Source organism: Bombina bombina, chromosome 3, assembly GCF_027579735.1.
Source record: "Bombina bombina isolate aBomBom1 chromosome 3, aBomBom1.pri, whole genome shotgun sequence".
NCBI lineage: Eukaryota > Metazoa > Chordata > Amphibia > Anura > Bombinatoridae > Bombina > Bombina bombina.
In genome coordinates, this window is record NC_069501.1 from 808,756,859 (window position 1) to 808,775,767 (window position 18,909).

The 18,909-nt window shown below is 41.3% G+C and overlaps 1 protein-coding gene across 1 annotated transcript in view; it reads left to right on the forward strand.

Annotated features, from left to right (window-relative positions):
* Positions 1-18,909, forward strand: part of LOC128652530 (cohesin subunit SA-2) — an 851,571-nt gene that overhangs the window by 430,465 nt on the left and 402,197 nt on the right. The window contains exon 17 of the mRNA XM_053705464.1: positions 4,235-4,365. Within this exon, the coding sequence (XP_053561439.1) occupies positions 4,235-4,365 (131 nt within the window). The remainder of the gene's footprint in view (positions 1-4,234; positions 4,366-18,909) is intronic.

The window sequence follows — 18,909 nt, forward strand, 5'->3', positions numbered from 1 at the left end:
ACCACTATCCTAAAGCAGCAGGTCACCCAGGCAAGAACTGAACGATTTGGTCTGTCACTCGACAATTCTGGTGGCTAGGTCTTCGTTCTGATGTTGCTGCGTATATTGCCTCCTGCTCAGTTTGTGCACAGAATAAGACTCCTCGACATCTTCCTGTGGGTCTTCTTCAACCTATTGCTAATGGTGAGCATCCTTGGACACTTCTTTCCATGGACTTCATTGTCGAGCTCCCTGTTTCCCATGGCAATACTGTTATCCTTATGGTGGTTGACCGTTTTTCTAAAATGTCACATTGCATTCCCTTGATGAAGCTGCCTACCGCTCAGGAGCTTGCTTCAATTTTTGCCCGGGAGGTCTTCCGTTTACATGGGTTACCCAAGGAGATAGTGTCGGACCGGGGTAGCCAGTTTGTCTCCAGATTTTGGCGTTCCTTTTGTGCTCAAATGGGGATCCAGCTTTCCTTCTCCTCGGCATATTACCTTCAATCCAATGGGGCTGCGGAACGGTCTAATCAAGCTCTGGAACAGTTCCTCCGTTGCTATGTCTCAGATCACCACAATAATTGGTCTGAACTGTTACCTTGGGCAGAGTTTGCTCATAATAGTGCTATTAATGCTTCCTCCAAGTTATCCCCGTTCATGGTGAATTATGGGTTTCAACCATCCTTGTTGCCCGAATCATTCATGTCTCAGGGTATTCCGGCTTTGGAGGAGCATCTCCGGCAACTCCGTTCCACGTGGGTGCAGATTGAGGATTGCCTTCATCGTTCTATGCAGCGCCAATAGTTCCAGGCTGATCGTAGGCGTCTGCCCGCACCTTCCTACCAGGTTGGTGAGAGAGTTTGGCTGTCCTCCCGCAACTTGAACCTTCGTGTGTCTTCCAATAAATTGGCTCTTCGTTATGTTGGTCCTTTTCCAATACTCAGACGGGTTAATCCTATGGCCTACGCTCTTGACCTTCCTCCTGCTATCGTCCAATGATTTTCATGTCTCCCTCTTGAAACCATTGGTTTGTAATCGGTTTACCACTGTGTTGCCTCGTCCCCGTCCTATCTTTGTTGACAACCATGAGAAGTATGAGGTCAGCAGCATTATTGACTTTCGTATGTCCAGGGGCCGTGTACAGTATTTGGTTCACTGGAGGGGCTACGGTCCGGAGGAGCGTTCTTGGGTTCCCTCCTGATGTTCATGCTCCCGCCCTCCTCCGTGCCTTCCATGCCGTTTCCCCAATAAGCCTTTTGTCCTCCCGCGGTGGAGGGGTCGTTGAGGGGAGGGTACTGTCAGGGTTTTTTCCCTGTTTTGTTTGCCATGTGCTGCAAGCAGCCATTTTACTCACCTCTCTTGCTGACTATGGTGCATTGTGCGGGATACTGCTCATTTGCTGCATTTCCTTTTTGTCTCAGACCTGTTTGTGAGAGTTCCTGTGTATTACCTGGCTGTCTGACGTCCTTCCTGGTTCCTGATCCCTGGCTTGTTCCTGACTCTGCTGTTTTCCTTGTTCCTGATTCCATCTCGTCTGACTATTCGCTTTGGCTCCTGACTCGGCTCGTCTGACTACCAGCTCTGGTTTTGACTCCTGGCTTGTTATTTGACTTGTGGACTTTTTATTATTTTTTTTGTTATTAATAAAGGTGTGATTATTTTTGCACTTCTCGTCTCAGTCTGATTCCTGGCACCCTGACAGGACTGTTCTCTAGATTAGTTTTCTTCCTATGGTTGTCTTATATCACACCATCTATTATGAGAATGAGGTTCCTTCCATGTGTCCTACTCCTCCTCCTTTGAAGGAGGAGTTCTTTCCTCTTGGATGTGGTTTGGGCCTTGAAGTTCTATCTTCTAGCTACTAGTGACTTTTAGTCAGACTTCTTCTTTGTCGTGTCTATTGAGAAGTGTAAGGGGCCTGAAGTTTGACCACTACCTTGTTTTTTCGGTGGAGGAGCTTGTTCGCTTAGCTTACTGATTCAGTGGGATGCAGCTTCCTTAGAGGCTTAAGGCTCATTCATTTAGAGCTGTGGCTCCGTCTTGGGGTTTGATAATGAGGTATTTAGCTATTAGAATTGTAGGGATTCTACCTGGTCTTCCTTACATATTTTTTCTTCCAAATTTTAACATATTTGACGTTTATGGCTTCGGCTGAAGCTGTTTTTGGGAGCAGGGTTTTGCAGGCTGTGGTGCCCTCAGAATAGGGTCCGCCAACCTTTTTACCCTCCCGTTCATTCTGTGTCCTCTAGAGCTTGGGTTTATGTTTCCCACAAGTAAGGAATGAAGGCGTGGACTCTCCTCATATTAAGATGGAAAACATAAATTATGCTTATCTGATAATTTCCTTTCCATCTGTATGAGGAGAGTCCATGACTCCCGTCCGTTTTTCTCCATTGGGCAGACTAAAATTATTTTGTTCTTCTGGCACCATTTATTCCCTGATATTTCTCCTACTGTTCCTTGTTCCCTCGGTAGAATGACTGGGGGATGAGGGTAGTGGGGGGAGGTATTTAAGCCTTTGGCTGGGGTGTCTTTGCCTCCTCCTGGTGGCCAGGTTCTGTATTCCCACAAGTAAGGAATGAAGCCGTGGACTCTCCTCATACAGATGGAAAGGAAATTATTAGGTAAGCATAATTTATGTTATTTTATCGGAATGATGAAAGTTTAATTTTGACTTTACTGTTGCTTTAAAACATATTTTTTTATTCCCTTTATAGAAAGAATTAAACAATTTTGATTGTAGGCATATCACTTCTCATGTATTTATAGCAGGGTGGATTTGATTTAAATCAAATTGATTTAAATCATCATTTAAATCACATTTAAAATCATGCTTTTCATTTTTAGAATAATAACTTTTCATTATTTTTCCATTTATATCAGACCATTACTAATTTGGTTATATATCATTATATATGCATAGAGAGATCATTGAAATAAATGAAATTATTGGGAGATGAACTATCTTTGTTTAATAGGTTGACCATTCATATTTGATCAACTTATCAATTTATTGGAAGAAGAAATACAATTGCAATTTATTTAACTAAAGAAAAATAACCATTTAACTAAAGAAAAATAACCATTACCTTAATAATAAGAATTCAAATATATTAAATGCTTGCCCCTCCCTCCTCACTCTTAAATCCTTGTGCAGATCTATTCTACTCCAAACAATCTTCTATTCATTAAGCTTCTTGAAACTTCTTGATTATGTGTACATAGATTTTACAGGGAAGTAATGACATTAAGGGACAGTAAAGTCAAAATTAAATTTTCATGATTCAGAAAGAACATGCAATTTTTTATAACAATTTTCCAATTTACTTATTTAATTTGCTTCATTCACTTGGTATCTATTGTTGAAAATCATACATAGGAAGGCTCAGAAGCAATGCACTACTGTGGGCTAGCATCTTGTCACTGTTCAGCTAGATCCCAGGAAAGCATTGCTCTTCTTTAAAAAAGACATCATGAGAATGAAGCAAATTTGATTATAGAAGTAAATTGGAAAGCTAAAATTGTATACTCTATCTGAAACCCAAAAGTTTTCTTTCATGATTTTGTTCCTTTAAGGTCTATTTATGAACTCTGTATGTTTATGTTATACCATTTGTGCTGTGAAGAAGAGGCACATTATTTCTGCAGACACAAATTCACAGTTTTGAGAACTACAAAACCAATAATATGTGATAATATCTTCAAGATGGAAAAATTACCCAAAATTATTTGACAGAGACCTCTGTGAGAGCATGACACTGTGAATAGATTAATCAAATGAATTTACCAAAAAAAATAAACATTACAGCCATGAATATACAGCATTGTGCTATATAATTAAAAAATAATCTATATTTAAGGATGAATAACCTTAATATTGTATCTTAAATAGAAACTATATTTAGATTAATCAAAAAGCAAATCTGATTTAGAAGAAATATAATGTTAAAGGGAAATTTTAAATATTTGATTCCGTAAAATGCTTAATTAAGGAAAATAAAACAACTTTGCAATATACATTTATTATTTATTTATTTTGCCTGCTTTTGCTTAAAATTTTGCTTTTTCAACTCCCTCCAAATATGCTGGAGTATCTCTGTCACACTTTAGTATGGTGAAATATATCCAACCTTGTACCTCTCTGTGCAGTGATTGCTTAGATAAGAAGTATATATGTTATCATGGAATATCTTTTATTGTACCTAATGTATATACAATAACTAACTTGTGTTTTTAATGTTTGCCTGCATCAGATAACGAAGTGGACCAGAATTTGATGAGTTTACATAGGAAGAGAAATCTCCTAGCTGTCTATTGCAAGTTAATTGCATACAATGTTATAGAAATGTCTTCAGCGTCAGAGATTTACAAGCAGTACATGAAGGTAAACAACTTACATTGGTAAAATCCGGGATTATATCACACATACATTTGGTGGTGTAAAATCAGAACATTGTATATAAAGTGACATTAAACTAAGAATGTAATTTTAAATAAAAGGTTTAATTATATTCAATAAAAACACTTTATGATATATATTCATTATTTCCTTCACTTGTAATTTAAAGGGACATTGATCTCAATAGTTAATGCCTCATAAAAAAAAATCAATCATGCTTTGCATAGTGAAAAAATAAATACATTGCAATGCACTTTGATTATTTATTTTGCCAGCTTTTCCTGAAATTTAAACCTATGTTTCTTTCATAAGGGGGTGAGAGTCCATTAGCCATTACTCTTGGGATTTCACTTCTGGCCACTAAGAGGAGGCAATGATACCCAATATTTCAGAAGCATTTAATCCCTCTCACCTCACTGGTATCCCAGTCTTATATTTACCTCTACAGGAGGAAGGTTAATAAGTTAGGTGCTCCAGTTTCCTTGTGATCAGGGGTTTCCAAATCTATGTGAGACCCATTCTCCCCCTTGGGATCCCTGAATTTACATAGCGGGGAGTAAATGTAATTCCTCACTAGCCTACCTCAGGTGTTGTCGGGACTGGTCCCTTAGACTCCTCCTATTGGCTGGTTGTTGTACTCTTTGTATCTCCTCTGCTATTGCTACCTCAGCACTGGATGGGTTCTCTACTGGAAGCAGCATATCTGCAGCTTGGTAAGGATGGTAGAGTGAGCTTCATAGGTAAGCATCTCAGGCCCTCACTTAGCCTATAGGCTTTTATTATTATTATTATTATTATCATTTATTTGTATAGCGCCACCAAATTCCGTAGCGCTTTTAGCAGGTATATTCAACTATGTATAGCATAGCCAGTGGACATATACCTACATTACACAGATTTGCCACCATATTCATTTTTATTTAATGACACATTTACTAGAAAGACTCTATGATCTAAATATGTATAGTTTAGAGCAGTGGTCTCAAAGTACAGGCCCCAGGGCCAAATGCAGCCCTCAAGATAGTTTCATCTGGCCCTCCCGTGTTTAATAGGTACATTACTTTGAGCTGTCAATTTTTTTTTAGGGTTCTTAGAGGTGTAACTAGTTGATATTCTATATATGCATTCACAAGACAAATATAAAGACAAAGCATCCAGTGTAGACTCCTACCACACACTGCGTTGGGTAAATGCCACTTTTACGTCGGTATACAGTTATATATATAAATATACAACTGTGTATGTCTATTGTGGGGTACAACTCCCAATATTCACTACTACTTAGATAAATGTCACTTCCATTTCCTAGTATATCCAGTTCCGGAGCACTTACTCAGTTCAAGCAGCCCCCATGGGAGAAGAACACTTGGCCAGTGGCCCCCAGATACTTTGAGTTTGATACCCCTGGTTTAGAGGATAGAAGGGAAAGAGGTGACATGATAGAAACCTTCAAATATATGAAGGGACTTAATAAAGTAGAAGCTGAAATTATTTTTTACAAACAAAATAAATGTCAAAACAAGGGGTCACAATCTAAAGTTAGAGTGTAGCAGATTCAGGAGAAATTTGGAATAAACTTCCATTTGAGGTGGTAAGCACAAAGACTGTAAAGGAATTCAAAAATGCATGGGCCATGCATAAGGCTATCCTAGGGAAAAAGTAACATGTTATATGGGTAGACTTGATGGGCCTTTTTGGTTCTTATCTACCATCAAATTCTATGTTTAAATGTTTCTATTTAATGTGTATTGGGAAAAAAGTTTGATTGTTTAGGGGAGCCTATCTGTATCTGTTAGGGCTGGCGGCGCCATAATTAATCTTCCTGCTGCACTTTTTTTTCCTGCTCAACCTCCTTTTATTTTTGTGAGAGTGGTGGCCTTTTTAAGGTTTTGCTGCAACTTCAAGTCGTTCATGCCACAATTCTGAAAAGAAAAGAACGCAACCAGATTTAAGTGTATTAAAATAACGAGTCAAAGCGCTACAAAGTTGCACTTACAATGTTAAAAAGTTTTTTATTCATCCAAGTCACATAAAACCAAATGATACACCGCTTGTCTGTCCTCTGTTTATTAAAGCAGTCAGCGTCCCTGCTGTTGTTATTAACAGGCGTCCTATATGCGTTTGTATCTAAGTTGCATTTACAGCTGACCGTGATGATTCCTATGAGGTAAAGTGACTACGGGTGCTCACAATGTTCAAAAATGTCCAGGCAGTTTAGAAGTTACGAGGTTAATCCATTAGTGCCAGGAGGTGTGTCATTCTAATAATTTCAACCACCAATGAGACGAACGATACACATATTTAAGATTGTGGACGTCATATACTTTTTAAATTTTGAATTTTAAACTTTGAATCACACAATTATTGCATTGTTTTGTCATTTTTAGTGACACTTACATTAGTTCACTGTTTTCTAAACTTCGGGTTTGATGTTGCTATATGTTGTATTATCTTGTAAAATATTTCCATATATTAATATATGAACTTAATTGAAATTAATTCTTAAAACTGGGTGGCTAGCGCTGGTAAATACTTTTTTCTTTTCCTTCATGTCGTTCATGACTCAAGTAAGAATCTCTAGAGCACTTACTGATTGTAAGGTTTGTTTTTACTTTGACTTGTTTTTGCTGTTGATAACATGTATGTACAGAAAGGGGCTCTATATCAGTTTTTACCATGGATTTATTTCCATGCAATATATTACTACACTGTGCCTACATCAGACATATTGCAGTATTTATCTGTTAGTTTCCAATACACCTGTGTCTTGATACTCTACCTTGCAATTGGTGTTGTCGCTTTTATATGTATATATGATATATTCATGGTATAGACTTCCAAACTTCTTTTCTTTTTATAAGTCTGCCGTGCCAAAAATTTAGTAGCATCTATCGGGTGGTGGAGGCTCATCTTGAAAGTTTCGCCAAAGGGGAGGCCCACTGTCTAAGACTTAGAAAACCTGTGGTGTAGAGGGTAAGAGTAATTTTTCAAGAGTTGAAATATTATTGAAATATACACATTGCAACACTGATTATTTACTGTTTTGTATTTTCAAATTTTCACAGTAAAGTTACTTTGGTGGTCTTGTATTGATTTGTCTGTGTCTTTTCTGTGTACATCATGGAGCAGGCTGAAACTGTCCACATTTATATCAAATTAGATGCTTTAGACAGTAGATCCATGTATCACTTTATTTAAGTATGTTTTTGCAAGGTTTTTGCAATTTTGTATCAATCTTTTTTTTGCATGTTTTGAACAAGATATGTAAGAAGTCTACCTGTGTTTAGTGGTAAACCTTACAGGCCCATTTATCAAGCTCCGTATGGAGCTTGAAGGGCCGTGTTTCTGGCGAGTCTTCAGACTCGCCAGAAACACAACTTATGAAGCAGCGGTCAAAAGACCGCTGCTCCATAACCCTGTCCGCCTGCTCTGAACAGGCGGACAGGAATCGCCAGACATCAACCCGATCGAATACGATCGGGTTGATTGACAGCTCCCTGCTGGCGGCCGATTGGCCGCGAGTCAGCAGGGGGCGGCGTTGCACCAGCAGCTCTTGTGAGCTGCTGGTGCAATGTTAAATGCGGAGAGCGTATTGCTCTCCGCATTTAGCGAGGTCTTGCGGACCTGATCCGCAGTGTCGGATCAGGTCCGCAAGACCTTTGATAAATGGGCCTGTTAGTCTCTATTATTCTGCAGATGCAGATTCAGTATCAATGTTAGCCTAGACATGCAACAGGTGATGTCTTTAAGAGGTGCCTTTGTGGGGTTCTAACTGCCTCTAAAATTGCCTTTATGGGAAGAGAGATATTTAGGTGTCCAAGTCCCTAATCCAACAGAACAATCTATGGTGCATTTCTTATTCTTCAGCCCATTTCAAAATTTGTTTCCTAAAAATAGGCCACATCAGGGCTTTTTTCTGAGCTTAAGGGTGTTCCATTTATCAGCTTTTTATTTGTAGAGCCTTTGGGAATTTTTTTCCCCCTAAGGTAGACGCATCAATTACCACTTTAGCCATATATTCACTTTTGAGAATAGTTATTTTTTTCAGGAGAAAATGGGGATTCTTTCCTTAGAAAAACATTGCTTTCTCCAAGCAGGCTACCTGTTTTCAACAGCTTTGACATCGCTGGAGTCTTTTCACTTTGATGTGGAAATCTGTCTGATTTAGTTTCAAAATTTTCTGCTGTCGAAGATTTCTTTGAATCTTCTAAATTAAACAAATTCCTTATTTGCCAGTGACATTTTAGGCTTTCTCTCTTTTTCTGGGTAAGACTTTATTCATCATTGGTTACATACCATTATTCTACACTAACTGGAGGATAAAGAAGCTTTCTTCCTTAGGGCATGGAGTCTAAAAGAAAATACTGATTTTCTTCATAAAAGGGGAGAGTCCACAGCTGCATTCATTACTTTTGGGAATTCAGAACCTGGCCACCAGGAAGAGGCAAAGACACCCCAGCCAAAGGCTTAAATACCTCCCCCACTTCCCTCATTCCCCATTCATTCTTTGCCTTTCGTCACAGGAGGTTGGCAGAGAAGTGTCGGAAGATTTAAGATAGTCTCTTATGGAGGGTAGTACTCTTCAAAATGGGACTGGAGTTTTAAGTAATCCTGTCAGCTTTTCAGTGAGAGCATGAATTAATGTTAGAGTCCGGAGATGCAGGGAGAGTCTTTCTGCGAAACCATCCCAACTCATGTTAACAGCTCCTTAGCAATAAAGGATGGAATCCAGCACAAAGCACAAGTCCTCAAAGTGGTGAGAATGTTTCCTCAGAGTGACTGCCACACTCCAATATCATAATTCAAAGGTTAAAGAAGGAGGAAATATTTCTCATATGATCCAAGATTTTATTACAGGATCAGACAAAAAAAGACACAACGTTTCGGGGTCAATACCCCTTAGTCATGTGATAAAACACACCTAGAACACACCTGTTTAAATAGGCTAATCAATTAACCCAAAGAGACAAGCCGCTGCAAATGCGGTAATTCCGGCTGGGTCCGTGAGCTGAGGCAGAGGCGGAGTGATACAAGTAATACACAGGTCACAGGGGGTGCATGCTGTTAGATAGCGGCCGGTGTAGCCGAAAAAGGCATACAAGTACAAAGAGGAGACACAGCAGCACTGATGCAAGGAAATTCAGGGCCAAAAAAAGTAAAACAAAATTTACCTTTATTAGAACGGTTTACATGAGTACACAAAAGAACTTCCCTGACTAGTTTCTCTTTAAAATTTAAAGAGACAGTAACAGTTTTGTTTTAAAACGGTTTTTGTGCTTTATTGACAAGTTTAAGCCTGTTTAACATGTCTGTGCCTTCAGATAAGCTATGTTCTATATGTATGAAAGCCAATGTGTCTCCCCCTTCAAAATTGTGTGATAATTGTGCCATAGCGTCCAAACAAAGTAAGGACAGTACTGCCACAAATAATGAAATTGCCCAAGATGATTCCTCAAGTGAAGGGAGTAGACATGGTTCTACATCATCTCCTTCTGTGTCTACGCCAGTTTTGCCCATGCAGGAGGCCCCTAGTACTTCTAGCGCGCCAATGCTTATTACCATGCAACAATTGACGGCTGTAATGGATAACTCCATAGCAAATATTTTATCCAAAATGCCTGCATATCAGAGAAAGCGCGATTGCTCTGTTTTAAACACTGAAGAGCAGGAGGGCGCTGATGATAATTGTTCTGTCATACCCTCACACCAATCTGAAGGGGCCATGAGGGAGGTTTTGTCAGATGGGGAAATTTCAGATTCAGAAAAAAATTCTCAACAGGCTGAACCTGATGTTGTGACATTTAAATTTAAATTAGAACATCTCCGCGCACTGCTTAAGGAGGTGTTATCTACTCTGGATGATTGTGACAACTTGGTCATTCCTGAAAAATTATGCAAGATGGACAAGTTCCTAGAGGTTCCGGTGCACCCCGACGCTTTTCCTATACCCAAGCGGGTGGCGGACATAGTGAATAAGGAGTGGGAGAAGTCTGGCATACCTTTTGTTCCCCCTCCTATATTTAAGAAATTATTTCCTATGGTCGACCCCAGAAAGGACTTATGGCAGACAGTCCCTAAGGTCGAGGGGGCAGTTTCTACTCTAAACAAGCGCACTACTATTCCTATCGAAGATAGTTGTGCTTTCAAAGATCCTATGGATAAAAAATTGGAAGGTTTGCTTAAAAAGATTTTTGTACAGCAAGGTTACCTTCTACAACCCATTTCGTGCATTGTTCCTGTCACTACAGCAGCGTGGTTCTGGTTCGAGGAACTAGAAAAGTCGCTCAGTAAAGAGACTCCATATGAGGAGATTAAGGACAGAGTTCACGCACTTAAGTTGGCTAACTCTTTTATTTTAGATGCCGCTTTGCAATTAGCTAGATTAGCGGCGAAAAATTCAGGGTTTGCAATTGTGGCGCGCAGAGCACTTTGGCTAAAGTCTTGGTCAGCGGATGTATAATCCAAGACAAAATTGCTTAACATCCCCTTCAAGGGTAAAACTCTCTTTGGACCAGAATTGAAAGAGATTATCTCAGAGATCACTGGGGGAAAGGGCCACGCCCTCCCACAAGATAGGCCTTTCAAGGCCAAGAATAAGTCTAATTTTCTTTCCTTTCGTAATTTCAGGAACGGACTGGCCTCTAATTCTGCATCCTCTAAGCAAGAGGGTAATGCCTCACAGTCCAAACCAGCCTGGAAACCGATGCAAGGCTGGAACAAGGGTAAGCAGAACAAGAAGCCTGCTACCACTAACAAAACAGCATGAAGGCGTAGCCCCCGATCTGGGACCGGATCTAGTGGGGGGCAGACTCTCTCTCTTTGCTCAGGCTTGGGCAAGAGATGTTCAGGATCCCTGGACGCTAGAAATAGTTTCTCAGGGTTATCTTCTAGAATTCAAGGAACTACCCCCAAGGGGACGGTTCCACATGTCTCACTTATCCTCAAACCAAATAAAGAGACAGGCGTTCTTACATTGTGTAGAAGACCTGCTAAAGATGGGAGTGATACACCCAGTTCCAATGACGGAACAAGGAATGGGATTTTACTCAAATCTGTTCGTAGTTCCCAAAAAAGAGGGAACCTTCAGACCAATTCTGGATTTAAAGATCCTAAACAAATTTCTCAGGGTACCATCGTTCAAAATGGAAACCATTCGAACGATTCTACCCACTATCCAGGAAGGTCAATTTATGACTACTGTGGATCTAAAGGATGCGTACCTACATATTCCTATCCACAAAGAACATCATCAGTTCCTAAGGTTCGCCTTTCTGGACAAACATTACCAGTTTGTGGCCCTCCCATTCGGATTAGCCACTGCTCCAAGGATTTTCACAAAGGTACTCGGGTCCCTTCTAGCGGTTCTAAGACCGAGGGGCATTGCAGTAGTACCATACTTGGACGACATTCTAATACAAGCGTCGTCCCTTTCAAAAGCAAAGGCTCATACAGACATCGTTCTGGCCTTTCTCAGATCTCACGGATGGAAGGTGAACATAGAAAAAAGTTCTCTGTCTCCGTCAACAAGAGTTCCCTTCCTGGGAACACTAATAGATTCCTTAGAAATGAGGATCTTTCTGACAGATGTCAGAAAGTCAAAACTTCTAAGCGCTTGTCAAGTTCTTCATTCTGTTCCACGTCCTTCCATAGCTCAGTGCATGGAAGTAGTAGGGTTGATGGTTGCAGCAATGGACATAGTTCCTTTTGCGCGAATTAATCTAAGACCATTACAACTGTGCATGCTGAAAAAGTGGAATGGGGACTATACAGACTTGTCTGCAGTGATTCAAGTAGATCAGAAGACCAGAGATTCACTCCGTTGGTGGATATCCCTGGACCACCTATCCCAGGGAATGAGCTTCCGCAGACCAGAGTGGGTCATTGTCACGACCGACGCCAGTCTAGTGGGCTGGGGTGCGGTCTGGGAATCCCTGAAAGCTCAGGGACTATGGTCTCGGGAAGAGTCTCTTCTCCCGATAAACATTCTGGAACTAAGAGCGATATTCAATGCTCTCAGGGCTTGGCCTCAGCTTGCAAAGGCCAGATTCATAAGATTCCAATCAGACAACATGACGACTGTTGCGTATATCAATCATCAGGGGGGAACAAGGAGTTCCCTGGTGATGAAAGAAGTAACCAAAATAATACAATGGGCGGAGAATCACTCCTGCTATCTATCTGCGATCCACATCCCAGGTGTGGAAAACTGGGAAGCAGATTATCTGAGTCGTCAGACATTCCATCCGGGGGAGTGGAAACTCCACCCGGAGATTTTTGCCCAGTTGACTCAATTATGGGGCATTCCAGACATGGATCTGATGGCGTCTCGTCAGAACTTCAAGGTTCCTTGCTACGGGTCCAGATCCAGGGATCCCAAGGCGACTCTAGTGGATGCACTAGTAGCGCCTTGGACCTTCAACCTAGCTTATGTGTTCCCACCGTTTCCTCTCATTCCCAGGCTGGTAGCCAGGATCAAACAGGAGAGGGTCTCGGTGATCTTGATAGCTCCTGCGTGGCCACGCAGGACTTGGTATGCAGACCTGGTAAATATGTCATCGGTTCCACCATGGAAGCTTCCTTTGAGACAGGACCTTCTTGTTCAGGGTCCATTCGAACATCCAAATCTGGTCTCCCTCCAGCTGACGGCTTGGAGATTGAACGCTTGATTCTATCAAAGCGTGGGTTTTCAGATTCGGTGATTGATACTCTGGTTCAGGCCAGAAAACCGGTAACTAGAAAGATTTACCATAAAATATGGAAAAGATATATCTGCTGGTGTGAATCCAAGGGATTCCCTTGGAATAAGGTAAAAATTCCTAAGATTCTTTCCTTTCTACAAGAAGGTTTGGATAAAGGATTATCTGCGAGTTCTCTAAAGGGACAGATTTCTGCTTTATCTGTCTTACTACACAAACGATTGGCAGCTATGCCAGATGTTCAAGCATTTGTTCAGGCTCTGGTTAGGATCAAGCCTGTTTACAGACCTTTGACTCCTCCCTGGAGTTTAAATCTAGTTATTTCAGTTCTTCAAGGGGTTCCGTTTGAACCTCTACATTCCATAGATATTAAGTTGTTATCTTGGAAAGTTTTGTTTTTGGTTGCTATTTCTTCTGCTAGAAGAGTTTCAGAGTTATCTGCTCTGCAGTGTTCTCCGCCCTATCTGGTGTTCCATGCAGATAAGGTGGTTTTGCGTACTAAGCCTGGTTTCCTTCCAAAGGTTGTTTCTAACAAAAATATTAACCAGGAGATAGTTGTACCTTCTTTGTGTCCGAATCTAGTTTTAAAGAAGGAACGTTTGTTACACAATTTGGACGTAGTCCGTGCTCTAAAATTCTATTTAGAAGCTACAAAAGATTTCAGACAAACATCTTCTCTGTTTGTCGTCTATTCTGGTAAAAAGAGAGGTCAAAAAGCGACTTCTACCTCTCTTTCCTTTTGGCTTAAAAGCATCATCCGATTGGCTTAAGAGACTGCCGGACGGCAGCCTCCTGAAAGAATCACAGCTCACTCCACTATTGCTGTGGCTTCCACATGGGCCTTCAAGAACGAGGCTTCTGTTGATCAGATATGTAAGGCAGCGACTTGGTCTTCACTGCACACTTTTGCCAAATTTTACAAATTTGATACTTTTGCTTCTTCGGAGGCTATTTTTGGGAGAAAGGTTTTGCAAGCCGTGGTGCCTTCCGTTTAGGTAACCTGATTTGCTCCCTCCCTTCATCCGTGTCCTAAAGCTTTGGTATTGGTTCCCACAAGTAAGGATGACGCCGTGGACCGGACACACCAATGTTGGAGAAAACAGAATTTATGCTTACCTGATAAATTACTTTCTCCAACGGTGTGTCCGGTCCACGGCCCGCCCTGTTTTTTTAATCAGGTCTGATTAATTATTTTCTCTAACTACAGTCACCACGGTACCATATGGTTTCTCCTATATTTTTCCTCCTGTCCGTCGGTCGAATGACTGGGGTGGGCGGAGCCTAGGAGGGACTATATGGCCAGCTTTGCTGGGACTCTTTGCCATTTCCTGTTGGGGAAGAGATATTCCCACAAGTAAGGATGACGCCGTGGACCAGACACACCGTTGGAGAAAGTAATTTATCAGGTAAGCATAAATTCTGTTTTTTCTTCAGAATGGAGCAAATTTCATTATATTGGCTTGAGTACTCTGTTGAAAAAACTACTGTCTCTTGCGTTACAGTACTGTGTCTCACAGATCCCTGAACCAACTCTCCCTGTGATTTTTCTCTTACCTCCACATAATTCTGATAGAGTAAAGAATCATTGTAGCCTCTTAACTTCAGTCGCTCAATTAATGCCATGGCTTGTTCATCGAACAAAGCATCTGAGTTAGTATTTCTGCGTAACCGCAATAATTGGCCCCTTGGAATTGAGCGCACCAAGTGAGGAGGATGACAAGATTTCGCATGAAGTATGGTATTTCCTGCTGTTTTTTTTCCTTATACATTGTGCATGTAATTTGTAACAGATTTTGTTTGTTTTGTGATTGATTGATTTTTCAATGTTTATGTGCACTCATAGGTTCCCATACACATATTGAATTTTAATATGCATGTAATTTTATCTAATCACTAACAGGTGTTTCTATCCCTTTAAAGAGGGAGTGTTCCCACCTAGTAACTTACCCTATGATTAAGTGCTCTGGTGAGCACGAAACTAGTCAGGGAAGTTCTTTTGTGTACTCATGTAAACCGTTCTAATAAAGGTAAATTTTGTTTTACTTTTTTTGGCCCTGGATTTCCTTGCATCAGTGCTGCTGTGTCTCCTCTTTGTACTAATCAATTAACCCCTTAATGCATCCTGCATAGTAATTTTACCACAGTAGTGTATTAACACTGACACCTGCTGGTCAGGTGTGAAATGGCATGTAAATTAAAAACAAAAACCTGTTAATCCAACAACCCTACCAGGTAAAGAAAGATTTTTACAATTACTTAGTAAATTTAAACTTAATGCGAGCACAAACAAAAATACCTTCTCAGATATATAAACATTATAAATTATAAATTTGCATACAGAATTACATAATAGAATACAATAGAGTGATGAACAAATATATATTTTTACAAAATCCGCCATGCAGACATTTCTCAGATTTGATGAAGGTACCAATTTCATTTTATTATCACTTAATATGGATCACAATATTTCTAAGAGATATATACTAAAGGCCTAGAGTGATGACTCATAACCTAAATAATATCTCAATAGAAAACAGCCCAATTAATCTCTCTGTTCATCCCCTTCGGTTCCAGGGTATCTAATTTAAAGATCCAATAGGATTCACGTTGTTTCAATATTTGTGTCCTGTTACCACCACGTCTAGGAATTTTGACGTGGTCGATAACCTGGAACCGAAGCTGGCTAATGTTATGGCCAGCGGCCAAAAAATGATGTGCCACAGGGGCAGTGGTGACCTTACACCTGATGTTACTCTTGTGTTAGGTTATACGGTCACCCACCCGTCTGGTGGACTCCCCTATATAAGCCCGCCCACAAGGACATTTAATCATGTAGATTACATAACTGGTATTGCATGTGTAATAATCTTTATACCTAAATTTATGTCCTGTTAGAGGGTGTGAAAAATAGGGGCTTTTGATAATAGATCCACAATTAGTACAGCCCAAACAGGGAAAACAGCCCAGACTTTTCTTGGTGATATATCCCTGTTGAGGGGTTCTGCCAGGACCCACATCCGGCTTCACAAGAGTGTCTCTCAAACTTCTATTCCGCTTATAGGCTGGCATAGGGTATTGACCGAACTCCTCAACATTAGGAACACAGTTCTGTAAAATGTTCCAATGTTTACGTATAATACGTATAATGTTTTGACTTTGTCTACAAAAACCAGAGACAAACACCATTCTCCTGTTCTTGTTCTGCACTGACCTTGGTCTAAACAGTATTTCCCTATCTATGGCAGAAACATAATTCATGGTCTCTTTAATCAATGTGGGTGGGTATCCCCTCTTGATGAACTTGTCACCCATCTCTTTGAGTCTGAGCTGTGACCTGTCGGCATCATCCACAATCCTCCTAACCCTGAGCATTTGACTGCGTGGGACAGCTCCTTAGCAATCAGCGTTGACGAGTTTCGCTGCCTGCTTTCTTCACTCAAGTCCATGTCAGAAGCGAAGCTACTATCTGTCACACTTGAAGGGCCGTGTTCCTGTTCCATGGCTTAGATTCCGGTAAGATTGTTTCGTTTTACTTTGATGATGTGAATGTAATGTAAACGAATAAGTTAGGGTCTCAGTGGGGCTCCTTTATCTTTATGGAATCATAGGTTAATATCTACTGAGGGGGGTTAATCATGTTTGTTATGTGATTTTGTCTGCTAAAGTTTAGTGAAAATTGGGCTTGTGGCTATATCGGAACATAATGGCCTTTTTGTCAGGCTGCGTGGGCCTGGTGGCCTTGGCGCACATTTTTCTGGCCTGCACGGTGTACCTTGTGACTAGGCGTGGTCACGTTCTGTTCTCCATTTCCGTATTCCTGACCGGCGACGGAGAGAATCTGTTTGCTAGTTGTCTGGGTCACAGGAGGTGGTGAGTGCCCCAGCCATTGGGGGTGTAAGGTGCTATTTTTATCTTTTTCTATCCATAATTATGTATCACCAAGTTATGGAGGATTTTGATTTTTTGGAGACCTGATGTCTCTGATTCAGATTCTACTTCTTGCGAAGAGTATGAAATGGCCCGGGTAATCCATGCCCATCAGTTATGTTCCAAATGCCGCTTTAGAGTGCTCTCTTCTCTCGGAACAGGGAACTTAGAGTCCGCCGGGCCATTCGCCCCTGGGATCCCATATCCCGTGAGGCGTGTCCCCTAGAACTTTCTTTGGCTACGCAAGCAGGTGTCCCTAATGCCGTTACCCCTTCTTCGGAAGGCGGCTTGTTTCTTACAGAGGTTACGGCACGGTTCCGCATGGCCATATCTATGGCGGCACATTTAGATCTTCCTGAGAGTGAAGTGTTGCTGAGATACTGTCAGTGTTCTGCTAACCAGGGCTCGTCAGGCGTGGGATCGTCTGGGTCAGGTCAGCCATCTGGGGAAGCGGTTTCCTCTGAAATTTCAGGGGTTCAACCCTCAGGGCCGGGGTCGTAACTTACCCCGGCAGAGGTAAGTCTTGCTTTTCATTATAGACTGGTGCGCCTTCGTGTCCTGCTGCGGCATGTTTTGGTGGTACTGGAGGATCCCAGTCCAAATAGGTTGGGGGATCCGCGGTCTTCTGTTCCAGATGGCAAGGTTAGACGTTTGGGGATGCAGTTAATCACCTTATCATCTCCAATTTCCTTTTTTTGGGGTATCTTATTCCAGTTCTGAGCTTTTAAAGGAATGGGGTCTCTGATTGGCTGGTCCTGTTGGTGTACCCATTCTTCTTGGGCGTTCACCTGTGGGTTCTGCCTTCTTTTTCTTTGATCCGGTTAGGATGTGTTTTATTTATTTTGGAAGCTCATGTCTGTTGTAATTTTTCCATTGGGAAACATTTCTTCTCTGGAATTTGATACTGGCGATTTTGTGGTCGGTTTAGCACTTCTGCGGAGGTCGCATGTTAAGGTTTCAGTACATTGGTAGGTCCAAATTTTTTTCGATCCTATGGGATCTTGATTTTTCTGTGGTCTGGGTCAGTTTTGAATGCCCTATGTAGCAGGCAGGTCCTGGTCGGTCGCTTATCTCTGTTCCTTACGTCTTATATCATCCAGGTGGTGTTGGTGTAACTGGCTGCCTGGTCAGATGGTGAGTTTCTCACTCGGATGAGGAGTTAGTTTCTCTTTGGGTTCTCTTCAGACCGAATTATGCTTTTACTGTTTGCTAGAGTGTTCGTGAAGTGGAACTTCCTTGAGCTTCAATACATTTTTGAGGCTCTGCCCATGCAAGGCTACATATGGAGAGAAGACCTTCCGTTCCCAGTCGACAGGCTGGTTCTCGTCTCTTCTTTTAAGAAGGAGCATCAGACTAGGTGTTCCTTGCAGTGAGTACCCTTTCACTGATGGGTTACAAATAGCCTTGCCTAAATCATGATTTGCAGGTGACCGAAGAATTGCACTCAGTCCTTGCTGTCCTGTTTCTATTTGTTGGTGAGGGGCCAGAGCAGATCTTGCTAAGGATTGCTCTGGATAATGTTCCTCGTCTCCTCTTTAAAGTCTTCTTTGGAATTGTCCTTTTGGATCTGTTTTCCTTGATGACAGTATCTCTTCCTTTGGGTTGAGGCTGATTGGGCCCTTTTTTGTCTCCTTTCCTTGGGGTTGGCCTTTGGTCAGCTGTTTCAGGAAGTAGGACCTTTGGGTTTTTCTACTTCCGGGATTCCATTTGCTCCCATATTTTTGGAGTTTGCAGATTAGGGTGTTCCCTTTTTACTGTTTTGCCCCTGCTTAGAAGTTTTGGGGTTTTTACCCATCTGGGGTTAGAATGTTAGTTCATTCGTTATTCCTCGAACTGTAGGGGCTTCCAGGAGAAGGATCCTGAGAGGATATTGGAGACTATAGTCCTATTTTCAAACTAACAG